This window comes from Hyla sarda, chromosome 7, assembly GCF_029499605.1.
Source record: "Hyla sarda isolate aHylSar1 chromosome 7, aHylSar1.hap1, whole genome shotgun sequence".
Taxonomy (NCBI): domain Eukaryota; kingdom Metazoa; phylum Chordata; class Amphibia; order Anura; family Hylidae; genus Hyla; species Hyla sarda.
This window is the reverse complement of record NC_079195.1, coordinates 26,258,974-26,285,625: the sequence shown is the minus strand read 5'-3', so window position 1 is coordinate 26,285,625 and position 26,652 is coordinate 26,258,974. Positions and strand designations below refer to the sequence as shown.

Below are 26,652 nucleotides of genomic sequence, written 5' to 3'. Positions count from 1 at the left end.
CGAATGGTGATATTCGCATTCGTTGCGAATAAAATTTTTCATGAAATTCGTAATGAACTCTCCTTCATGGCAGCGAGATTCCCAATGACAGTGGCCTTTTTCAGCAGGATAAGGCCCTGGCCACACTGCAAAAATTGTTTTGAAATGGTTTGAGTTAGATGACCCAAAGTTCAAGGTGTTGACTTGGCCTCTATTTCCTCAGATCTCAACCTAATTGAGCATCTGTTGTGTTACAGGAGAGCTCATCTTCCAACTCGACAACTAACATCTTGGTGTAGGATACCACAGAACACCTTTTTCAGGTTGTGGGGAGTCCAGGTTTGGGGCACAAGGGAGACCTTCACAAAATGAAGCAGGTGGTTTAATGTAATGACTGCTCAGTGTAATTTGCCTGGTATAAAAAACCAAAATCTCCCATAGAAAAAAAAATGACTGGGGAAATAAATAAGGGCCATTAAACTATCAATAGCTTGTAAAATTATACTGACACATGGGAGGTGACAGAAAAATTCAGGAGAGGAGTACACTGGTGTCAACAGAGTTACATAAGGGGCAGGATGTGGTGTCCAGGGTAGGAAAGTAGCATTTTAATAGTAGTCAGATAAATAAAATCTGTAACAGTGACAAAAACCTACAATATTAACAAGAGTAGTAAAATTAGATAAGGCAAACAAATAGCTGTATAATTTTCTAGTACTTGTCGATCATCAGGGGTGGGCACTGACCATTAGGGGCTCCAGTTAGGGAACAGTATTTGGCCCATTGCTCTCTACTTGTTCTAAGCCAGATCTTTTATATAAAATTGTTCACTTTACAAACAAATCATTAAATATTGATCTGTATCTTTCTTAAGCTTGATCGTACATCATTTCAATACACTCTTGTGATACAGCAAGTGAACCAGGTCCAGGACTTGAAACCGGCAAATGTAAAAGTATACGACTATTACCAAACAGGTAAGAAAGAGAATGGCAACCTATCATTGGGTTAAAGAGGTTCACTACTGTGGTCAATCCCTCTTTGTTGCAATAAGCTGATTGCAAAGAAATTCACTTCTGGGTCCCCAGTGGTCAGTTGTTATCTGTGAGGAAATGTGGCAGTAAGTGGTCAATTTTCCTGCAGTGCCACCACAGGCGGAAATAGGAATTACACATTGACCCTGGTTGCCTAAGTAATACAGGGAAAGATAAGTCCCTCACAGAGAGATGCCCTATGTATGCTCTGGCTAAGGGTCATATAAGATATAATATACATTGTACACGAGCCCCAATCTGGTTTACAAAGCCTAATACATGAGGAAACCACGCCTGGCAAGTGCTGGCTGCCATTTACAGCTGATGTCTGCTGGTAATAATGGACATTTTACATCACTATGATGTCCACCATTTAACTGGTCAGGTGCCATGATCAATTGAGAATGCAGCATTTAAACAATTTTTAGATGCATGCTTGATAGTTCAGTGACCAATTGCCCCCCTCCCCCCCTATAATGTAATCTCGGGGAGTTAATGGGTTGCCAGGGCAGCACAAGGCCTTAGCTTGTCCTCAGCACCTGCCATGGCTCAGCTATTAATACAGCCTGCCTATGACAGACTATAGCAATAGAACACTGGTCTCATAGATCAATGTAATGCTTATACGGTACATTACAATGATATATGAGACCAAACAAGCAATTGCTTATAACAGGCACCAGTTTTATAACAATTTTAAAAATTCCACCCTAATAAAAATCCAAATCGCCCTCCTTTCCCATTTTATAAATAAACAAAATGTTAAAAAAGAAAATTAAATAAATATATTTGGTATCATAGTGTTTGGAATCATTTGAATTATAAAATTTTTCCATTCCTGATCCTGCACGGTCAATGTCGTAAAAATAAATAAATATAGATTCCAAATGCCATAGTTGAAGATTTTTGGTCACATTACAAAAAATGTAATAAGAAGTGATAAAAAAAAATCAATAGTATGTAAAAGAGTAATAAGTAATATATTTGCAATGTGTATGTTATATATTTACTGTATATCAATGTGTATTTGTGCTACGTTTCATTTTAGATTTTTTCTTGTTTTTATTACAGAGGAGAGCGCTGTAACTACCTACAAAGGCTGCCAGTAACCAATCTACAGCTCCTCCCTCCATGGACAGTACAGGACGCTATTCTTGATTTATGGAATTAATATATCTACAGAATCTGACCACACTTGATGTTTGAATAGATGTCACTGTTACAATATTACAGTAAACTACATATAAAAAAGTACAGTTTTGCCTCATTGTTTATGACTTTAGTAAACAATATGTACATGGTTACTGTCATCTCAAACATTTTTCCTCCATTCAATAGCCTATATGATTCCTAACCTATTTGCAAATCACTTCATTCACCAAAAATGACTCCTGAAAGGATAAGGGATAAGATGTCTGATCACGGGGCGTCCGGCGTTCTGAATATTTTTGTTCAAAATGCTGGGTTTGGGCGGGCGCGGTCGTGAAGTCATACCCCCGTTCATCTCTATGAGAGGGGGCCTGACTTCTGTGGTCCCATAAACATAAATGGAGGGGGTGTGGCGTGACGTCACAACCACGGCTGCCCGAACCCAGCATTATAAACAAAAATTTTCAAAATGCCGGAGTGATGCCCAAAGATTGCAGGGGTCCCAGTTGATCAGACAACTTATCACTCTTATCTCCTATACTTTGGATAGAGGATAAGATGTCAAGGGGCGGAGTACCCCTTTAACACTGAAAGCAATGCTTTAATGTCTTGTCTACTAGTTGCAGAAGTATTGGAGGAAAAAAGCTGCGTTGGCGCTCCCAAGGAAGTAACCCAAGTCGTGGGTATTGATGCAAAATAATTTATTCTTACAGCATAAGAAATCAATGAAAATAATAAATAAATATAAAGCAAGACGCCTTTCGGGAGTCACAGCTCCCTTTTTCAATTGCAGGTGGTTGCTGTATGGCAAGGTAACAGGTATATGTGTTTAAATACATGAGAAAATGGCGCCAAAAACAGGTGAGCTGGTGACATCATGTGGGGTAGATGCCGGGGCCAGGTAGGGGTCGGGCATTAAAGACCTAAATAATAAAACATATTCAAAGAAGGGGCATGAAAACCACATAAAACATGTAAAAATCATAGGTATAGTCTTTTACAGGAGTATTTGGAAGTTCAAACTGAACCGCGAGTAGTGTCCGTGGTGGCGACCAATCAGGAAGCTGCCGGCGTCCGTGGGACCAAACAGGAGGCAGTAGGAGGAGGCTGTCATCGCTGTGCAGGGTAGCCGCTGTGGGGAAATGAATGGAGATGAGCCTTTTGAAGCTGATTGGCCGCTTGCTGCGAGAGGTGAGGAGGGGGCCAATCAGGAGCGAGCCGTACTACGCTGAGTACAGTTACGATGTCATCGGGTAACATGAGCCGTATGGGGATAAGTCCAAAGAGAGTGGGCGGGATGCTGATTGGCTGTCCGAGATCTTAGATGAGCCAATCAGAGGGGGGACGTATAGGTCCGGGTTGCAAGTCTTTGTCGCTGGTGGCGGTGGAATAATGTTCAAAAAAAGTTCAAAAAAATTCAAAAGAATTAGCCAATCGCTGTTGGATCGGTCCGGGTGGCTTCCAATCAGAATGAAGACGTGTATATCCTCTACGGGAGATTCCTAGAGGCGTCGGCGGCAAATCCATTTTGAATAATACCACCAATAGCTGCTGGGCAGGTCCCGGCGGCGACCAATCATGAAGAAGGATGTGTTGTAGTGCTGTCAAGATGCCAATGTCAGACTTTACCATCGTCCGGGCGGGCTGTCATCTGATCTCGAATTCCGGAGCACACTGGGAACTTGTCATGGAGGAGCAGGAAACCTGTAAGGGAGTAAGGAGGTAGACGGGGAAGGGAGAGACAGTTGGTATTGGCGGCGTCTTGCTGTCAGCTTGTCCCGCATTGAGGAGGCCTCTGGTATGGCTGTGAGGAGGCATCTGGTACGGCTGTCATCGAAGCCCGGAACACACTTGGAACTTGTCATGGAGGAGCTGTAAACCTATAGGGGAGTAAAGAGGTAGAAAGGGAGGGGAGAGACAGGTGGTTTTGGCGGTGGCTTGCTGTCAGCTGTCAGTTGGACAGCATCCTCTTCATCCTGCAGAACAACACGTTCCAGTTCAACGGCAGCATCTACCACCAGTGCTGTGGCACAGCGATGGGGAGCCGATTCGCACCTAGTCTCGTTAACCTCTTCATGGGGCACTTCGAAGATACAGTACTGTACAGACGAACTGTTCAAACACTGCATACTGTACAAAAGATACATAGATGACATCTTCATCATCTGGGACAGCTCCAAGGAAAACCTTAACAACTTCCTCACGTCCCTCAATGAAAACTCCTGGAACATCCAATTTACCTCTAACCACTCAGGGCACTCCATTGAATACCTGGGTGTCATTGTCTACCACACTGAGGACAACCAGGTCCAGACTAAGACGTACTTCAAGTCAGTGGATGGGAACAGCTACCTCAACTATGACAGCTGCCACCTTAAGAAGTGGACTCAGAACATCCCCTTTGGTCAATACAAAAGAATCAGAAGAAACTGCACTGAACCCTCTGATTTTGTGGACCAAAGTAGAATCCTGGACCAGCGTTTCAAATCCAAAGGCTACCCCACCTCACTCATCAACCAGAGCAAACTCAAGGCTAGCAAATTTTCACAGAAAGAGTGTTTAAAACCTAAGGTCACCAACAATGACCCACCTGAACATACCCACTCCTTCAACTTCATCACTACTTACGATGACCACAAAAACATCAAGAAAATCATCACTAACCACTGGAAAACTCTCTTGCTGGACCCCTTCCTCAAAGACATTTTGACACCCAGACCTAATATTACTTTCACGAAGAACAAGTCTCTCAAGAATATGCTGGCACCCAGTAAACTCAAAGCACCAAAGAAACAAACTACCCTGCTGGACACCCCACCTGTCACCGGCTCATACAAGTGCATCAAACCCCTCTGCAAATGCTGCAACAACATTGCGAACAAATGCACCAAGTTCACCTGCAAGATTACCAACATCACTTACCCCATCAGGAGTTTCATAAACTGCAGCACATCCTACATGATCTACCTCCTTGAGTGCCCCTGTGGTCTTCAGTACGTCGGCGTACCATCCAGCCACTGAATCAGCGCATTAACAAGCACAGATCCAATGTCACCAAGGGGTACTAACTCCACAGTGTCTCCAGGCATGCAGCGGAAAAGCACAGCAGCAACTTTACGGGTCACACCATCACACCCATTGAACACATCTCCGCTGACACCGCCCACCGCTTTGCAGTACTGAGGAAACGTGAAAACTTCTGGATCTTCACCCTCAAAACTTTGACACCCTCTGGTCTGAATGAATACATCGAAAACGTCACATAATACATACGTCGTGATGACATAATGACATCCGCATCAGATGCCTCCTCACTGCGGGACAAGCTGACAGCAAGCCACCACCAAAACCACCTGTCTCTCCCCTCCCCTTCTACCTCTTTACTCCCCTATAGGCCGTACCAGATGCCTCCTCACAGCCGTACCAGAGGCCTCCTCAATGCGGGACAAGCTGACAGCAAGACGCCGCCAATACCACCTGTCTCTCCCTTCAGCATCTACCTCCTTACTCCCTTACAGGTTTCCTGCTCCTCCATGACAAGTTCCGAGTGTGTTTCTGACTTCAAGATCAGATGACAGCCCGCCCGGACGATGATAAAGTCTGACATCCGCATCTTGACAGCACTACAACACATCCTTCTTCATGATTGGTCGCCGCCGGGACCTGCCCAGCAGCTATTATTCAAAATGGATTCGCCGCCGATGCCTCTAGGAATCTCCCGTAGAGGATATACACGTCTTCATTCTGATTGGACGCCACCTGGACCGATCCAACAGCAATTGGCTAATTTTTTTGAATTTTTTAGAACTTTTTTTAACTTTATTCCACCGCCACCAGCGACAAAGACTTGCAACCGGACCTATACGTCCCCCCTCTGATTGGCTCATCTAAGATCTCAGACAGCCAATCAGCATCCCGCCCACTCTCTTTGGACTTATTCCCATACGGCTCATGTTCCCCTATGACATCGTAACTGTACTCAGCTTAGCACGTCTCGCTCCTGATTGGCCACCTCCTCACCTCTCGCAGCAAGCGGCCAATCAGCTTCAAGAGGCTCGTCTCCATTCATTTCCCCACAGCGGCTACCCTGCACAGCGATGAAAGCCTCCTCCTACTGCCTCCTGATTGGTCCCACGGACGCCGGCAGCTTCCTGATTGGTCGCCACCACGGACACTTCTCGCGGTTCAGTTTGAACTTCCAAATACTCCTGTAAAAGACTATACCTATGGTTTTTTACATGTTTTATGTGGTTTTCATGCCCCTTCTTTGAATATGTTTTATTATTTAGGTCTTTAATGCTTGGCCCCTACCTGGCCCCGGCATCTACCCCACATGACGTCACCAGCTCACCTGTTTTTGACGCCATTTTCTCATGTATTTAAACACATATACCTGTTACCTTGCTATACTGAAACCATCTGCAATTGAAAAAGGGAGCTGTGATTCCCGAAACGCGTATTGCTTTATATTTATTTATTGTTTTCATTGATTTCTTATGCTGTAAGAATAAATTATTTTGCATCAATACCCACGACTTGGGTTACTTCCTTGAGAGCGCCAAGGCAGCTTTTTTCCTCTAATACTTCTGCATTACTCTACGGACTCTCCTCTGGGCTCCGTCCTCATGCTGCTGGCCTGCATACCAAGCTACCATCACCGGCAAGGAACACGCAACCCCCACCTGGGTACCCACCTATACCAGATAAAGACCTACACCGCACCCATCGCTACCTCCGCTTTTTCCCTCCATTTTATTGCTTGTCTACTAGTTGACTCACTCCCCCTCAATCTGCTACTCACTGCTTGCTGTTAGGCTCAGTAGACCAGGAAAAAGAAGAAATTTTTTTATTGGCCAAACATAACGTGTTTCAAGGTATAGGAGCCTCTTCATCAGATGAGCTGGCGTGTATACACGCCAGTACATTTAGCCCTGAAACATGTTATGTTTGGCCAATAAAGATATTTGTGATAAACGCATCACTCTCTGACTGGTGGATCACGCTATAAATTCAGCCTTTTCTTCTCCTGATCTACTATTCCACTTGGCCAGAAGGATTCTACGGCGATACCGAGAAGGCTGCACCACTCTTAACCCCTTAAGGACGCAGCCCATTTGGGCCTTAAAGGGGTGTTCCAGGCCAAAAGTTTTTTATATATATCAACTGGCTCCGGAAAGTTAAACAGATTTGTAAATTACTTCTATTAAAAAAATCTTAATCCTTCCAATAGTTATTAGCTTCTGAAGTTGAGTTGTTGTTTTCTATCTAACTGCTCTCTGATGACTCACGTCCCAGGAGCTATGCAGTTCCTATGGGGATATTCTCCCATCATGCACAACTCCCGGGACGTGACATCATCATTGAGCAGTTAGACAGAAAACTTTAGAAGCTATTGGAAGGATTAAGATTTTTTAATAGAAGTAATTTACAAATCTGTTTAACTTTCCAGAGCCAGTTGATATATATATATATATATATATATATATATATATATAAAAAAAGGTTTTGCCTGGAATACCCCTTTAAGCCCTTAAGGACCAGGCCATTTTACACCTTAGGACCAGAGCGTTTTTGGCACATCTGACCACCGTCACTTTAAGCATTACTAACTCTAAGATGCTTTTACCGAATATTCTGATTCTGAGATTGTTTTTTCGTGACATATTCTACTTTATTTTGGTGGTAAATTTTCGGCGTTACTTGCATCCTTTTTTTGTGAAAAATTCCAAAATTTCATGAAAATTTGAAAATTTAGCATTTTTCTAACTTTGAAGCTCTCTACTTGTAAGGAAAATGGATATTCCAAATAAATTAGATTTTTATTCACAAATACAATATGTCCACTTTATGTTGACATCATAAAATGAACATATTTTTACTTTTTGAAAACATTAGAGGGCTTCAAAGTAGAGCAGCAATTTTCAAAAATGTCATGAAAATTGCAAAATCTGAAGGGACAGATGTTACAGAACTACAACTCCCAGCATGCCTGGGCAGTCTAGGCATGCTGAGAGTTGTAGTTTCACAACATCTAGAGGGCTACAGTTTGGGCACCACTGTAACAGTGGTCCCCAAACTATAACCCTCCAGATGTTGCAAAACTTGTTGCCTTTGGCTGTCTGGGCATGCTGGGAGTTGCAGTTCGGCCTTCCTAGTGGTTGCCACAGTAAAAATCACTTTACTTTCAGTTTCATTTCTCCCCCCCCACCGTCGATTCCCTACCTGAGCCGGGATCTCCGGTGAATATCTGCGACGATTGCCGGGCCCTGCAAGTCTTCTCCTCCAGGTACCGGCCTCCATGTTCTCCCCCCGTTCTGCATGACATCCAGGGGTGGGCAGAACGGGGGGTTTCCATGGCAACTCACTGTCCTGCTCTGCCATTGGTCAGAATCAGTTCTGACCAATGGCAGGGGATGGGAGGAGATCGCAGCATTGCGACCTCACTCCTACCCTGCAGGATGCTGGGGCCTGTCACTCACAGGTCCGAGCATCCCTATTTTCCGGGTGATTGGGTCACCAGAGACCCGATCAGCCCGGAATAGGAGAAAATCGCATGTCTGAATTGACATGCGATTTTCTGCGATCGCCGACATGCGGGGGTCCCGGGACCCCCCTCGGCATTTGCACGGCATGCCTGCTGAAAGATTTCAGCAGAAATGCCGTTCCGATCTCTGCCCGACGCGCGGCAGAGACCGGAAATAAAACAGGACGTTCTCTAACGTCCTTGGGCATTAAAGCCCAGGTAGCGGGGACGTTAGAGAATGTCCTATGTCCTAAAGAGGTTAAGGACGCAGACAATAAAATTTTTACGTTTTTGTTTTTTCCTCCTCGTCTTCAAAAAATCATAACTCTTTTATATTTTCATCCACAGACTAGTAGGAGGGCTTGTTTTTTGCACAACCAGTTGTCCGTTGTAATGCCATCACTCAATTTACCATTAAATGTATGGTGCAACCACAAAAATACTATTTGTGTGTTGAAATCAAAAAGAAAACCGCAATTTTGCAAATTTTGGAAGGTTTTGTTTTCACGCCGTACAATTCACGGTAAAAATGACATGTGTTCTTCGATCTTTGGGTCAATAAAATTAAAATGATACCCATGATAATGTACTTTTCTATTACTGTTGCGTTTAAAAAAAATCACAAACTTTTTAACCAAATTAGTATGTTTAAAATCCCCCTATTTTGAAGACCTATAACTTTTTCATTTTTCCGTATAAGCGGCGGTATGAGGGCTCATTTTTTGCACCGTGATCTGTACTTTTTAATGATACCATATTTGCTTATATAGAACTTTTAATCCATTTTTTATAAAAATTTTTGGGAATAAAATGTTATAAAAAAGCATCTATTTTGGAATTTTTTTATTTTTACGTTCACGCCGTTCACCGTACGGTATCATTAACATTTTAGTTTAATAGTTCAGATATTTACGCACGTGGCGATACCAAATATGTATATAGCATTTTTTTAAACACTTTTTGGGGGTGAAATAGGGAAAATGGGACAATTAATGTTTTTATTGGGGGAGGGGGTTATTCACATTTTTTAAACTTTATTTTTATACTTTTATTTTTACACTTTAATAGTCCCCATAGGGGACTATTTATAGCAATCATTCAATTGCTAATACTGTTCAGTGCTATCATCTTCTGCTCTGGTCTGCGTGAAGGCAGATCAGAGCAGAAGATGCCGGGAGACGGCCGGAGCCAGGTGAGGGGACCGCCGGCTGCCGTGCTGGATGATCGGATCGCCGCGGCAGCGCTGCGGGCGATCCGATCATCCATTTTAGTGACCGCAATGCTGCAGATGCCATGATCTGTATTGATCACGGCATCTGAGGGGTTAATGGCGGACATCCGCAGGATCGCGGGTGTCTGCCATTACGGGCGGGTCCCTGGCTGCGATCAGCAGCCGGGACCTGCTGCGCATGATCCGGGCATCGCTCCGATGCTCGCGGTTATGCTTAGGACGTACGTGCCAGGACATACATTTACGGCGCTCGTCGTTAAGGGGTTAAATGGATTATCCAGAATTAGAAAAACAGATGATTTATTCAACCAACAGTGCCACGCCTTAGGTTGTGTGTGGTATTGCAGCTCAGTTTGATTAAAGTTAATAGAGCAAAGTTGTAATACCACACACAGCCTGAGGACAGGGGTGGCACTGTTTTTTTTTTACTCGTGGATAACTCCTTTAAGCAATCAGACTTATTTCATATATTTAATAAAGAACATATAAATCAAATAATAAATAAGGTACTGATTAGACTTGGCTAAGTATTTACACATACATCACTCTCGATAAAACCTTCAATATTATATGATTTTACTATCAAAAGTTAAAGGTAAAGAGCTTCAAATACCAGCTCATTGTCAGCAATGGACATTATCAACTACAGTGATCCCCCGACTTATGATGGCCCCGACATATGATCATTTCAACATATGATGGCCTCTCAGAGCCCATCGTATGTTGAAGGCAGCCTCGACATACGATGCTGCTGTGTGTCGGGGCCATCGTACAAACAGCTATCTGACAGCGCTGATAACTTCAGCAACTGACAGATAGTTGTTTAATGTGCCCCGTGTGCCCCGTTCTGCCTCCTGTTACTCACATGCTGTCTTGCTAACTCACGGAGGCTTCCACTGTGAGCTCTGTGTAAGCCCCGCCCCCCCAGTGCAGCCATAGCCAATAGCCTGCAGAATCTTGCTGCAGGCATCCAATGAGCTGCTCCCCTTCCTTTCCTATAGAGCTGTAGTCGGCAGGATCGTAATGGAGGACATTCTGTCTCCCCTGAAGGTATTTAAAGAACTGTACAGTACTGTATGCGATGTCACACATCACATACAATACATATACACACAATACACCCCATACATCAATGTTTCCCTATCAGTGTGCCTCCAGCTGTTGCAAAACTATAACTCCCAGCATGCCCAGACAGTCAATGGCTGTACATGCATGCTGGGAGTTGTAGTTGTGCAACAACTGGATTTGTTAAACACTCCCCATACACTCCACATACAATGGTCATCCCAGAACCAATTAGCAGTTTCCCATAGAGATATGTATTCAACATACAATGGTTCCGAGGCCCCAGAACCAATTACTATTTTTACATAGACATATGTACTCGACATATGATGGTTTCAACATATGATGGTTCTCCTGGAACCAATTAATATCATATGTTGAGGGACCACTGTATATATGTTTAGGTTACAAATCTGACATTGGACCAATATAGTTATACGTTCACAATGCAGATGTATCATACATAACCCCCTCTATAATATTTTACAATATAGTCAGATTTTATTGTGTAAATTTAAAGATACGGTACCCTGAATACAATATCAGCCTATTGTTACAAACTGACTTTTTTCCAATACTTCTGAATAGGATAAAACCAGAATCGCAAATTGAACCGATATAGTTACAATGCCGATATGTCACACACACCCCTACATAATATCTCACAATATGGTAGGATTTTACTGTGTAAATTTGAAGATACAGTGGTCTCTCGAGTTACAATATTAATTGGATCCAGGATGACTATTCTATGTTGAGACCATAACTCTATGGAAACCAGGTAATTGGTTCTGAAGCCCCAAAATGTCACCCAAACATAGGAAAAGTGAGGATTAAAGAAAAAAGGTAGATAACTAATACAAATACAGCAAGTCCTTACATATAAAAGTAAGAAAGAGCTGCTGGGAGCTTTAAATCACTGTCAATGTAGAGGACAGGAGCTTCTTCAAGGTACTGTACTGTACACACAATGTTCTAAAGTAAAATGGAGCCGCCCCAACCTGGTGTCCAAAGGAACAGCTAACCCTGGTATAGGTAAAATAGAAGAACATGTAATACCTCCCTGTACAGTAGGGAGGCGCTACCAGACAGCCAGTCAGTGCATGTACTTCAGTAATACAGGTGTTTTACCATTGAAATGTCCATTCTGATTGGTCAGTTCTTCTAGCCATTGACACATTTTACAGATCTGGACTGTCCATAGCACTGTATGGTAAATATGGTCTCAAGTTACAATGCCCAGAAAAGACCATTGTATGTTGAAAATATTGTATGTTGAACCCATTGTAAGTTGAGGGATCACTGTATAGCATTCCACTTAGAGAACTGAGCACAGCAAACTCAGTCAGGATCGGAACTGAGGTGTGAAAGTGGTCACCAAGCGTTCTAACTTTTGCATGAGCCCGGATGCGGTGGTAATAATAGCATGTTTTTTGGCACCTGAATGAATGAAGTACTAGAAACTCTAATTTGATGTCATGATAGCCCGACATACTTTGCAGTGAGCAGCAAGATCGAATGACCCCAGGTTATTCAATCATTGCTTGTATTGATGGGAGAAACAGCTCCCAGGCCCATCAGGAGACAGCAAAGGGATGGGTTTGAGAGGCTAATAAAGCCATATGCACTGCATTGCATATGGCATTATGGAGAGAGAAAGCTGAGAGAGAGCAGGAACTACTGATTCCATAAAGCTACTGATCCCAGAAATCCAATATAATTTGAAAACAAGCTGAGCAAAGCATTGAGCAGTGGCTTAACCTCAGACAATGATCCCGTGTCACCTACTGTGTCCAGTCAGTGCACTGCAAATCCCAGCTGGCAGTGTCACTAAAAAAAATGAGCCCAAAAAACCTATCAAGCTGAACAAAGCCATCTAAGGACAAGTTACATTTATTTTCTGGGTTTAATTAAACATATAGGGGGGAATATACAAAGACTAGTGTTGTAAGTGCTCTTTATTTTGTGCATCAAAGAGTGTTAACTGTGCCTCATTTTTAGAAGTGTGTTTAGTCTTTTGAAAATTTGGTGCAAATAACACAAATAGCACATCATTTAATACCAGGTAAACTTGTTATTAACTATGACATTTTGTGCACCAGAAAGTGGTGCTAAACCTTTGAAAATAGGGTGCTAATAGCACAAAAAGCCTAGTTATGCCCTAATCATGCCTCTTTAAAAAAAAAAAGAGAAAGTTGACAAATCACCACAAAAACATAAAACTAACTTCAGAATCTTTTTAAATAAATAAAATAATAATTGTCTGGTAAAGAAATTGTTGCCTTGTCCTCTGCAAGTAAGAATGTTGGTGGCAGTACCAGCAACAGTATAGCAGCAGCAGCCAAGTGCCTGGTGGTAGTAGTAGCAGCCGTGTAAGCAAGCAAAAGTTCTCACTGTCTTCCAGAGGCTGCCTGAATTTGGAGAATAATACGGCCCCTGAGGATGGGTTGACTCACTTGGGTTCTCAGAAGAAGATAGAAGAGTTTGACAATATGACCATCATCCCCAGGTACATGGTGTGGTGGAAAGGTAAAAAATAAGAGTTATGGATTTTAAATGGAGAGGAGGAAAAAAAACAAAAAAACAAAAAAATATTTAATTTGTCCTGGCCCTTAAGGGGTAAATTTAAAGTGCAGGAGAGAAGACTAGATTGTTGACTATAAATTCAATGTAGACATTAAAGGGGTACACCGGTGGAAAACTTTTTTTTTTTTTTTTAATCAACTGGTGCCAGAAAGTTAAACAGATTTGTAAATGACTTCTGTTAAAAAATATTTATCCTTCCAGGACTTTTTAGCAACTGTATGCTACAGAGGAAATTCTTTTCTTTTTGAATTTCTTTTTTTGTGTTGTCCACAGTGCTCTCTGCTGACACCTCTGTCCTTGTCAGGAACTGTTTGCAATGGGGATTTTCTCCTGCTCTGGACAGTTCCTGATACAGGCATCAGGTGTCAGCAGAGAGCACTGTGGACAAGACAAAAAAGAAATTAAAAAATAAAAGAATTTCCTCTGTAACATACAGCTGCTAAAAAGTACTGGAAGGGTAAAGATTTTTTAATAGAAGTCATTTTCAAATCTGTTTAACTTTCTGGCACCAGTTGATTTAAAAAAAAAAAAAAAAAAATAAATAAATAAAAAGGTTTCTGTCACGATGCCGGCTGGCAGGTAGTGGATCCTCTGTGCCAGAGAGGGATTGGCGTGGACCGTGCTAGTGGATCGGTTCTAAGTCACTACTGGTTTTCACCAGAGCCCGCCGCAAAGCGGGATGGTCTTGCTGCGGCGGTAGTGACCGGGTCGTATCCACTAGCAACGGCTCAACCTCTCTGACTGCTGAAGATAGGCGCGGTACAAGGGAGTAGACAGAAGCAAGGTCGGACGTAGCAGAAGGTCGGGGCAGGCAGCAAGGATCGTAGTCGGGGGCAACGGCAGGAGGTCTGGAACACAGGCTAGGAACACACAAGGAAACGCTTTCACTGGCACAATGGCAACAAGATCCGGCGAGGGAGTGAAGGGGAAGTGAGGTATAAATAGGGAGTGCACAGGTGAACACACTAATTGGAACCACTGCGCCAATCAGTGGCGCAGTGGCCCTTTAAATCGCAGAGACCCGGCGCGCGCGCGCCCTAGGGAGCGGGGCCGCGCGCGCCGGGACAGGACAGACGGAGAGCGAGTCAGGTACGGTAGCCGGGATGCGCATCGCGAGCGGGCGCTACCCGCATCGCGAATCGCATCCCGGCTGGAGACGGTATCGCAGCGCACCGGGTCAGTGGAGCTGCCCGGAGCGCTGCGGTAGCGAGAGAGAAGCGGACGCTCCGGGGAGGAGCGGGGACCCGGAGCGCTCGGCGTAACAGTACCCCCCCCCTTGGGTCTCCCCCTCTTCTTAGAGCCTGAGAACCTGAGGAGCAGACTTTTGTCTAGGATGTTGTCCTCAGGTTCCCAGGATCTCTCTTCAGGTCCACAGCCCTCCCAATCCACCAAAAAGAACCTTTTTCCTCTGACCGTCTTGGAGGCCAGTATCTCTTTCACTGAGAAGACGTCAGAAGAACCGGAGACAGGAGTGGGAGAAACTAATTTGGGAGAGAAACGGTTGATGATGAGTGGTTTAAGAAGAGAGACATGAAAGGCATTAGGAATACGGAGAGAAGGAGGAAGAAGAAGTTTGTAAGAGACAGGATTAATTTGGCACAAGACTTTGAAAGGACCAAGATAGCGTGGACCCAGTTTGTAACTGGGGACACGAAAGCGGACATATTTAGCGGAGAGCCATACCTTGTCTCCGGGAGCAAAAATGGGGGGAGCTCTTCTTTTCTTATCGGCAAACTTTTTCATGCGAGATGAAGCCTGTAAAAGAGAATCTTGGGTCTCTTTCCATATGGTGGAAAGATCACGAGTCACTTCATCTACAGCGGGCAAACCAGAGGGCAAGGGAGTAGGGAGGGGGGGAAGAGGGTGACGGCCGTACACCACGAAAAATGGGGATTTGGAGGAAGATTCAGAGACTCTAAAGTTATACGAGAATTCGGCCCATGGTAGAAGATCTGCCCAATCATCCTGGCGGGAGGAAACAAAATGTCGTAAATAATCACCCAAGACCTGGTTAATTCTTTCTACTTGTCCATTGGATTGAGGATGATATGCAGAAGAAAAGTTTAATTTAATCTTGAGTTGTTTACAGAGAGCCCTCCAGAATTTTGACACGAATTGGACGCCTCTATCCGAGACTATCTGTGTGGGCAACCCGTGAAGACGAAAAATGTGTACAAAAAATTGTTTAGCCAACTGAGGCGCTGAAGGAAGACCAGGAAGAGGGATGAAATGTGCCATCTTGGAGAATCGATCAACGACCACCCAAACAACAGTGTTGCCACGGGATGGGGGTAGGTCTGTAATAAAATCCATACCAATCAGAGACCAAGGCTGTTCGGGGACAGGCAGAGGATAAAGAAAACCAGCGGGCTTCTGGCGAGGAGTCTTATCCCGGGCACAGACAGTGCAGGCTCGCACAAAGTCCACGACATCCGTCTCCAGAGTCGGCCACCAATAGAAGCGAGAGATGAGTTGCACAGATTTCTTGATGCCTGCATGACCTGCGAGATGGGAGGAGTGACCCCATTTGAGGATTCCGAGGCGTTGGCGTGGAGAGACGAAGGTCTTTCCTGGAGGAGTTTGCCTGATGGAGGCTGGAGAAGTGGAAATCAGGCAGTCAGGAGGAATGATGTGTTGCGGAGAGAGTTCAACTTCCGAGGCATCCGAGGAACGAGAGAGAGCATCGGCCCTAATGTTCTTATCGGCAGGCCGAAAGTGAATTTCAAAATTAAATCGGGCAAAGAACAGAGACCACCTGGCCTGGCGAGGATTCAGCCGTTGGGCAGACTGGAGATAGGAGAGGTTCTTGTGATCGGTGTAAATAATAACTGGAAATCTTGATCCCTCCAGCAGATGCCTCCATTCCTCAAGTGCTAATTTAATGGCTAGAAGCTCTCGATCCCCGATGGAGTAGTTCCTCTCCGCCGGAGAGAAGGTCCTAGAAAAAAAACCACACGTAACAGCATGCCCGGAAGAATTTTTTTGTAGAAGGACCGCTCCAGCTCCTACAGAGGAGGCATCAACCTCCAATAGGAAGGGTTTAGATGGGTCCGGTCTGGAGAGCACGGGAGCCGAAGAAAAGGCAGACTTGAGCCGTTTAAAGGCGTCTTCCGCTTGAGGAGGCCAAGACTTGGGATTGGCATTTTTTTTGGTTAAAGCCACGATAGGGGCCACAACGGTAGAAAAATGTGGAATAAATTGCCTGTAATAATTGGCGAACCCCAAAAAACGTTGGATAGCACGGAGTCCGGAGGGGCGTGGCCAATCTAAGACGGCAGAGAGTTTGTCTGGATCCATTTGTAGTCCCTGGCCAGAGACCAAGTATCCTAGGAAAGGAAGAGATTGGCATTCAAACAGACATTTCTCTATCTTGGCATAAAGTTGATTGTCACGAAGTCTCTGAAGAACCATACGGACATGCTGGCGGTGTTCTTCTAGATTGGCAGAAAAAATCAGGATATCGTCCAGATATACAACAACACAGGAGTATAAGAGATCACGAAAAATTTCATTAACAAAGTCTTGGAAGACGGCAGGGGCGTTGCACAGGCCAAAGGGCATGACCAGATACTCAAAGTGTCCATCTCTAGTGTTAAATGCCGTTTTCCATTCATCCCCCTCTCTGATGCGGATGAGATTATAAGCACCTCTTAAGTCCAGTTTGGTAAAGATGTGGGCACCTTGGAGGCGATCAAAGAGTTCAGAGATGAGGGGTAGGGGGTAGCGGTTCTTTACCGTGATTTTATTAAGACCGCGGTAGTCAATGCAAGGACGTAGAGAGCCATCTTTTTTGGACACAAAGAAAAATCCGGCTCCGGCAGGAGAGGAGGATTTACGGATAAAGCCTTTTTTTAAATTTTCCTGGATGTACTCCGACATAGCAAGAGTCTCTGGGGCGGACAGAGGATAGATTCTGCCCCGGGGTGGAGTAGTGCCCGGGAGGAGGTCAATAGGACAATCATAAGGCCTGTGAGGAGGTAGAGTCTCAGCTTGTTTTTTGCAAAAAACATCCGCAAAGTCCATATAGGCCTTAGGGAGACCGGTTACAGGGGGAACCACAGAGTCACGGCAAGGGGTACTGGGAACCGGTTTTAGGCAGTCCTTGAAACAAGAGGGCCCCCAACTCTTGATCTCCCCAGAGGACCAATCCAGGGTTGGGGAATGGAGTTGAAGCCAGGGTAGTCCAAGGAGGATTTCGGAAGTGCAATTGGGGAGGACCAAAAATTCAATCTTCTCGTGATGAGGTCCGATGCACATTAGAAGGGGCTCCGTGCGGAAACGTATGGTACAGTCCAATCTTTCATTGTTTACACAATTGATGTAGAGGGGTCTGGCGAGACTGGTCACTGGGATGTTGAACCTGTTGACGAGAGAGGCCAAAATAAAATTTCCTGCAGATCCGGAATCCAAGAAGGCCATAGTAGAGAAGGAGAAGGCAGAGGCAGATATCCGCACAGGCACAGTAAGACGTGGAGAAGCAGAGTAGACATCAAGGACTGTCACACCTTTGTGCGGAGTCAGCGTACGTCTTTCCAGGCGGGGAGGACGGATAGGACAATCCTTCAGGAAGTGTTCGGTACTGGCACAGTACAGGCAGAGATTCTCCATGCGGCGTCGTGTCCTCTCTTGAGGTGTCAGGCGAGACCGGTCGACCTGCATAGCCTCCACGGCGGGAGGCACAGGAACGGATTGCAGGGGACCAGAGGAGAGAGGAGCCGGGGAGAAAAAACGCCTTGTGCGAACAAAGTCCATATCCTGGCGGAGCTCCTGACGCCTTTCGGAAAAACGCATGTCAATGCGAGTGGCAAGATGGATGAGTTCATGTAGGTTAGCAGGGATTTCTCGTGCGGCCAGAACATCTTTAATGTTGCTGGATAGGCCTTTTTTAAAGCTCGCGCAGAGGGCCTCATTATTCCAGGATAATTCTGAAGCAAGAGTACGGAATTGTACGGCGTACTCGCCAACGGAAGAATTACCCTGGACCAGGTTCAACAGGGCAGTCTCAGCAGAAGAGGCTCGGGCAGGTTCCTCAAAGACACTTCGAATTTCCGAGAAGAAGGAGTGTATAGAGGCAGTGACGGGGTCATTGCGGTCCCAGAGCGGTGTGGCCCATGACAGAGCTTTTCCAGACAGAAGGCTGACTACGAAAGCCACCTTAGACCTTTCAGTAGGAAACTGGTCCGACATCATCTCCAAGTGCAGGGAACATTGGGAAAGAAAGCCACGGCAGAATTTAGAGTCCCCATCAAATTTATCCGGCAAGGATAGTCGTAGACCAGAAGCGGCCACTCGCTGCGGAGGAGGTGCAGGAGCTGGCGGAGGAGATGATTGCTGAAGCTGTGGTAGTAGCTGCTGTAGCATCACGGTCAGTTGAGACAGCTGTTGGCCTTGTTGCGCTATCTGTTGTGACTGCTGGGCGACCACCGTGGTGAGGTCGGCGACAACTGGCAGAGGAACTTCAGCGGGATCCATGGCCGGATCTACTGTCACGATGCCGGCTGGCAGGTAGTGGATCCTCTGTGCCAGAGAGGGATTGGCGTGGACCGTGCTAGTGGATCGGTTCTAAGTCACTACTGGTTTTCACCAGAGCCCGCCGCAAAGCGGGATGGTCTTGCTGCGGCGGTAGTGACCAGGTCGTATCCACTAGCAACGGCTCAACCTCTCTGACTGCTGAAGATAGGCGCGGTACAAGGGAGTAGACAGAAGCAAGGTCGGACGTAGCAGAAGGTCGGGGCAGGCAGCAAGGATCGTAGTCGGGGGCAACGGCAGGAGGTCTGGAACACAGGCTAGGAACACACAAGGAAACGCTTTCACTGGCACAATGGCAACAAGATCCGGCGAGGGAGTGAAGGGGAAGTGAGGTATAAATAGGGAGTGCACAGGTGAACACACTAATTGGAACCACTGCGCCAATCAGCGGCGCAGTGGCCCTTTAAATCGCAGAGACCCGGCGCGCGCGCGCCCTAGGGAGCGGGGCCGCGCGCGCCGGGACAGGACAGACGGAGAGCGAGTCAGGTACGGGAGCCGGGATGCGCATCGCGAGCGGGCGCTACCCGCATCGCGAATCGCATCCCGGCTGGAGACGGTATCGCAGCGCACCGGGTCAGTGGAGCTGCCCGGAGCGCTGCGGTAGCGAGAGAGAAGCGAGCGCTCCGGGGAGGAGCGGGGACCCGAAGCGCTCGGCGTAACAGTTTCCACTGGAGTACCCCTTTAACCCTTTAACCTCTTAAGGACCAATGACATTGTGGAACGTCATGGCACCCTGGGCTTTAAGGACCAATGACGTTCCACAACGTCATGGCCTTTTCCGGTCTCTGCCGCTCGCCGGGCAGAGATCGGAACCGGGTGCCTGCTGAAATCCTTCAGCAGGCATCCAGGGCAAACGCCGAGGGGGGCCATGTAGGCCCCCCATGTCGGCGATCGCCGAAAATCGCAAGGGAAATCGCCCTTGCGATGTGCGGCGATACCGGGCTGATCGGGTCTCTGGGACCCGACCGCCCGGTAATTTTGCATGATCCCGGCTGTCACAGACAGCCAGGACCATGCTGGAGCCTAGGAGCGAGGTGGCAAGCCTGCCACCTCCTCCGATCCCCTGCGATCCGCCGGTTAACTAACCGACCAATCGCAGGAGGGGGGGCGGTTACTTCCTCCCGTCCTGCCCGGCCCCTTGAAATCCGGAGAGGACGGGAGGAAGACCGGAGGACGCGGCGGGGGACGGGGAAGTGCTGGTCGGGCCCTTTACAGCAATGCACGTCGCCGTAAAGCGACATGCATTGCTGTAATGGGACCATGTATACTACAACTCCCAGCATGTTCAGACAGCCCTTGGCGTCTGGGCATGCTGGGAGTTGTAGTTTTGCAACATCTGGAGGTCCACAGTTTGGAGACCACTGTGCCCTTCCAGATGTTGCAAAGCTACACATCCTCAGCATACCCTTCCTGTCCAGGCATGCTGGGAGTTATAGTTCTGTAACATCTGGCCCTTCAGATGTTGCAGAACTACAACTCCCAGCATGCCTGGACAGTTTTGGCATACGGGGAGTTGTAGTTTTGCAACATCTGGAAGGGCACAGATTGGGAACCACTGTATTAGTGGTCTACAAACTGTAGTCCTCCAGATGTTGCAAAACTACAACTCCAAGCATGCTGGGAGTTGTAGTTCGGCAACATCTGGCTCTAAAGATGTTGCCGAACTACTACTCCCAGCATGCCTGAGAATGTTTGGGAGTTGTGGTTTTGCAACATCTGGAGGCACACTTGTTGGGAAACATTGTCTGTTTCCTAACTCAGTGTTTCCCAACCCGTGTGCCTCCAGCTGTTGCAAAACTAGAACTACCAGCATGCACTGATGGACTGTGCATGCTGGGAGTTGTAGATTTGCAACAGCTGGAGGTCCCCCCCCCTGTGAATGTACAGGGTACATTCACATGGGCAGGGGGCTTACAGTGAGTATCAGGCTGCAAGTTTGCGATGCAGCAAATTTTGCGCGGCAGCTAAAACTCGATGTAACCCCCCTGCCCGTGTGACTGTACCCTAAAAACACTACACTACACTACCACAAAAGAAAATAAAAAGTAAATAAACACTACATATACACATACCCCTACACAGCCCCCCTCCCTCCCCAATAAAAAATGAAAGCGTCTGGTACGCCACTGTTTCCAAAATGGAGTCTCCAGCTGTTGCAAAACAATAACTCCCAGTATTGCCGGACAGCCGTTGACTGTCCAGGCATGCTGGGAGTTTTGCAACAGCTGGAGGCACCCTGTTTGGGAATCACTGCTGTAGAATACCCCTATGTCCACCCCTATGCAAATCCCTAATTCAGGCCTCAAATGCGCATGGCGCTCTCACTTTGGAGCCCTGTCGTATTTCAAGGCAACAGTTTAGGGCCACATATGGGGTATCGCCGTACTCGGGAGAAATTGCCTAACAAATTTTGGGGGGCTTTTTCTCCTTTCACCCCTTATGAAAAGGTGAAGTTGGGGTCTACACCAGCATGTTGGTGTAAAATAATTTTTTTTGTTTACACTAACATGCTGGTGTTGCCCCATACTTTTCATTTTGACAAGAGGTAAAAGGGAAAAAAGCCCCCAAAATTTGTAATGCAATTTCTCCCGACTACGGAGATACCCCATATGTGGGCGCAAAGTGCTCTGGGGGCGCACAACAAGGCCCAGAAGGGAGAGTGCCCCATGTACATTTGAGGTGATTTGCACAGGGCTGGCTGATTGTTACAGCCGTTTTGACAAACGCAAAAAAAAAAAAAAAACCCACATGTGACCCCATTTCGGAAACTACACCCCTCACGGAATGTAATGAGGGGTGCAGTGAGAATTTACACCCCACTGGTGTCTGACAGATCTTTGGAACAGTGGGCTGTGCAAATAAAAAATTTTGTACAGCCCACTGTTCCAAAGATCTGACAGACACCAGTGGGGGGTAAATGCTCACTGTACCCCTTGTTACATTCCTCAAGGGGTCTAGTTTCCAAAATGGTATGCCATGTGGGGGTTATTTTGCTGTCCTGGCACCATAGGGGCTTCCTAAATGCGACATGCCCCCCGAGCAAAATTTGCTCTCAAAAGCCAAATATGACTCCTTCTCTTCTGAGCATTGTAGTTCGCCCGTAGTGCGCTTCAGGTCAACTTATGGGGTACCTCCATACTCAGAAGAGATGGGGTTACAAATTTTGGGGGGTATTTTCTGCTATTAACCCTTGCAAAAATGTGAAATTTGGGGGTGAAACACACATTTTAGTGAAAAAAAAAAATTTTTTTTACGTATGCAAAAGTCGTGAAACACCTGTGGGGTATTAAGGCTCACTTTATTCCTTGTTACGTTCCTCAAGGGGTCTAGTTTCCAAAATGGTATGCCATGTGGGTATTTTTTGCTATCCTGGCACCATAGGGGCTTCCTAAATGCGACATGCTCCCGAGCAAAATTTGCTCTCAAAAAGCCAAATATGACTCCTTCTCTTCTGAGCATTGTAGTTCGCCCGTAGTGCACTTCAGGTCAACTTATGGGGTACCTCCATACTCAGAAGAGATGGGGTTACAAATTTTGGGGGGTATTTTCTGCTATTAACCCTTGCATAAATGTGAAATTTGGGGGGAAACACACATTTTAGTGAAATTTTTTTAAATTTTTTTTACATATGCAAAAGTCGTGAAACACCTGTGGGGTATTAAGGCTCACTTTATTCCTTGTTACGTTCCTCAAGGGGTCTAGTTTCCAAAATGGTATGCCATGTGGGTATTTTTTCCTGTTTTGGCACCATAGGGGCTTCCTAAATGCAACATGCCCCCCAAAAACCATTTCAGAAAAACGTACTCTCCAAAATCCCCTCGTCGCTCCTTCGCTTCTGAGCCCTCTACTGCTCCCGCCGAACAATTTACATAGACATATGAGGTATGTGCTTACTCGAGACACATTGGACTACAAATATAAGTTTACATTTTCTCCTTTTACCCCTTGTAAAAATTCAAAAATTGTGTCTACAAGAACATGCAAGTGTAAAAAATGAAGATTGTGAATTTTCTCCTTCACTTTGCTGCTATTCCTGTGAAACACCTAAAGGGTTAAAACGCTGACTGAATGTCATTTTGAATACTTTGGGGGGTGCAGTTTTTATAATGGGGTCATTTATGGGGTATTTCTAAGATGAAGACCCTTCAAATCCACTTCAAACCTGGAAATTGGAAAATTGCTGCTGAACTTAGAAGCTCTCTGGTGTCTTCCAAAAGTAAAAACTCGTAAATTTTATGATGCAAACATAAAGTGGACATATTGTATATGTGAATAAAAAAAAAAAAAATATTTGGAATATCCATTTTCCTTACAAGCAAAGAGCTTCAAAGTTAGAAAAATGCAAAATTTTCAATTTTTTCATCAAATTTTGGAATTTTTCGCCAAGAAATGATGCAAGTATCGACAAAATTTTACCAATAACATAAAGTAGAATATGTCACGAAAAAACAGTCTCGGAATCAGAATGATAGGTAAAAGCGTCATAGAGTTATTAATGCTTAAAGTGACAGTGGTCAGATGTTCAAAAAACGCTCTGGTCCTAAGGTGGAATATGGCCTGGTCCTTAAGGGGTTAAGGCCCAGGCCATTTTAGGCTGGGTTCACACTACGTTTTGTCCCATACGGGAGCGCATACGGCAGGGGGGAGCTAAAACCTTGCGCTCCCGTATGTGACCGTATGCGCTCCCGTATGCCATTCACTTCAATGAGCCGACCGGAGTGAAACGTTCGGTCCGGTCGGCTCATTTTTGCGCCGTATGCGCTTTTACAACCGGACCTAAAACTGTGGTCAACCACGGTTTTAGGTCCGGTTGTAAAAGCGCATACGGCGCAAAAATGAGCCGACCGGACCGAACGTTTCACTCCGGTCGGCTCATTGAAGTGAATGACATACGGGAGCGCATACGGTCACATACGGGAGCGCGAGGTTTTAGCTCCCTCCTGCCGTATGCGCTCCCGTATGGGACAAAACGTAGTGTGGACCCAGCCTTACACCTTAGGACCAGAGCATTTTTTGAACATCTGACCACTGTCACTTTAAACATTAATAACTCAGGAATGCTTTTAGTTATCATTCTGATTCCAAGATTCTTTTTTCGTGACATATTCTACTTTAACATGGTGGAAAATTTTTATGGTAACTTGCATCCTTTCTTTGTGAAAAATTCCAAAATTTGATGAAAAAATTGAAAATTTTGCATTTTTCTAACTTTGAAGCTCTCTGCTTGTAAGGAAAATGGATATTCAAAATAAATTTTTTTATTCACATATACAATATGTCTACTTTATGTTTGCATCATAAAATTGACAAGTTTTTACTTTTGGAAGACACCAGAGGGCTTCAAAGTTCAGGAGCAATTTTCCAATTTTTCACAAAATTTTCAAACTCACTATTTTTCAGGGACCAGTTCAGGTTTGAAGGGTCTTCATATTAGAAATACCCCATAAAGGACCCCATTATAAAAACTGCACCCCCCCCCCCCCCCAAAGTATTCAAAATGACATTCAGTCAGCGTTTTAACCTGGGGGAGGGGTTAATTGATTAACTGCTCTCAGGTGTATAAAACTAACTGGGAAACTCTGTGAGCCCTGCTCTGACTTAGTCTAGCTGAAGCTGGGTCTGTATTCTAAAGTGTTGTATTATTAAGTGTTATATCTGAGAAGTTTTATAAGCAGATGTTTAAAAAGCAGGAGTTGTAAGCAGGACCCACTGTAACTGTAAGTATTACTCTCCCTTCATACAAGTAGTTTTTCTTAATAGTTAATAACAGCTGTTTGTCACCAAGGATATGGACAGCAGGATTGGAGGTTTTCTTCAGTGCACATTGTGCCACATGTATACATCTCTGGAGCAGCAGCTTCAGGGTGAATACCGCTGTGACAAATGTGAGCATGTTGCCCACCTGGAAGTTCATATTAGAGATCTAGAGGAGCAAAATGCAACATTGAGGGCGATTGACAATCTTACAGAGCAAGCAGTTAGTGGGGTAGAAATGGAGGTTGGAGAAACTAGCCAGGAGGCCCAAGTAGGGAGCTGGGTTAATGTAGTTAGAGGGACTGGAAAGGTGGCAAGGAAAAGGAAGGTCACTTTTGCTTCTGATCTCCCAAGTAAAATTGCCAAGTTGGGAGGTGATGCGAGGGCCTCAGTATCAGAGATGGCAACCCTAGTGTATACTGGTCTCCCTAACAGCCGGGGGAACAGCTCAACTAGTAGTGTGGGGGATGGTAACGCAGGTAGGCCAAGACAGTTAGTTGTGGTAGGGGATTCTATAATTAGGAAGACTGATAGAATAATTTGTCGCCAAGACCACCTCAAACGAATGGTTTGCTGTCTCCCTGGTGCCAGGGTTCGGCATGTGGTGGAAAGGGTGGACAAATTACTAGGGGGGGCTGGGGATGACCCAGCTGTCGTGGTCCATGTGGGAACCAACGACAGAATACATGGTAGGTGGAGGTCCTTGAAGAATAATTACAAGGAACTAGGTGCCAAGCTGAAGGGAAGGACCTCTAAGGTTGTGTTCTCTGGAATACTTCCTGTGCCATGCGCATCGCAGGAAAGACAGCGGGAGCTTAGGGAGTTAAATGCATGGCTTAAGTCGTGGTGTGAGGGGGAAGGGTTTGGGTTTTTAGAGCACTGGGCTGACTTTTCATTGGGGTACAAACTCTATTCTACGGATAATTTGCACCTGAATGGAAGGGGGTCTGCTGTGCTGGGGGAGAGAATCCTGGAAGGGGTGGCTGAGTATTTAAACTAGGTGAGTGGGGGAGGATAATAAAGCAAAGAAAGCAGACAGTGGGATGGATAGGTTAGAGAGGGGTCAGGACATAATGGTGGGTGGAGAGGAGTCCTGTGGGGGGAGGTTAAGAGCAGTGGATAAGGAGATTCATGCGTTACAAACCAGCTGTAAAAATAAATGTAGCCCAAAAAAAATTGTAATCCCAATAATTAAAAAAATTCCATTAGCCCCAATAACTCAATAACTACAATAAGCCCCATTAACTTAAAAAATACCGTTAGCCCCAATAACTTAAATAACAACGTTAGACGCAATAACACAAAAAATCCCATTAGCCCCAATAACTTAAATAATAACGTTAGACCCAATAACTCAAAAAATCCCATTAGCCCCAATAACTTAAATAGTACAATTAGCCCTTATAACTCAAATAATAACATTAACCCCAATAACTCTGAAAATCCCATTAGTGAGACTATATGTGTAAAACTTAATGGAAATGTAAAGTGTATGTTCACAAATGCCAGAAGCCTAGCAAATAAAATGGGGGAGCTTGAGGCCTTGATACTGGAGGAACATATTGATATAGTTGGGGTCACTGAGACATGGCTGGACTCCTCGCATGGCTGGGCCGTTAATCTGCAGGGGTTTACATTGTTTCGCAAGGATAGAATGAACAGAAAAGGTGGTGGAGTCTGTCTGTATGTAAGAAGTGGTATGAAAGTCAGTGTGAACGATACCATAGTGTGTGATGATTCTGAGGAGGTGGAATCACTGTGGGTAGAATTACAAAAGGAGGGAAATACTGAAAAAATAATAT

General features: G+C 45.4%; 1 protein-coding gene and 1 long non-coding RNA gene across 8 annotated transcripts in view; one reads left to right on the top strand and one right to left on the bottom strand.

Moving 5' to 3' along the window:
- The window catches only part of LOC130283381 (alpha-2-macroglobulin-like protein 1), a 174,365-nt gene extending 172,128 nt beyond the window's left edge, over positions 1-2,237 (top strand). For all 6 annotated transcript variants that reach the window (XM_056532786.1, XM_056532784.1, XM_056532790.1 and 3 more), the window contains 2 exons: positions 854-956; positions 2,085-2,237. In XM_056532786.1, coding sequence (XP_056388761.1) covers positions 854-956; positions 2,085-2,122 — 141 coding nt within the window. In that variant the 3' untranslated portion in view covers positions 2,123-2,237. The remainder of the gene's footprint in view (positions 1-853; positions 957-2,084) is intronic.
- LOC130283383 (uncharacterized) overlaps positions 1-26,652 on the bottom strand; it is a 121,163-nt gene that overhangs the window by 76,656 nt on the left and 17,855 nt on the right. The gene's annotated exons all lie outside the window — the stretch shown is intronic.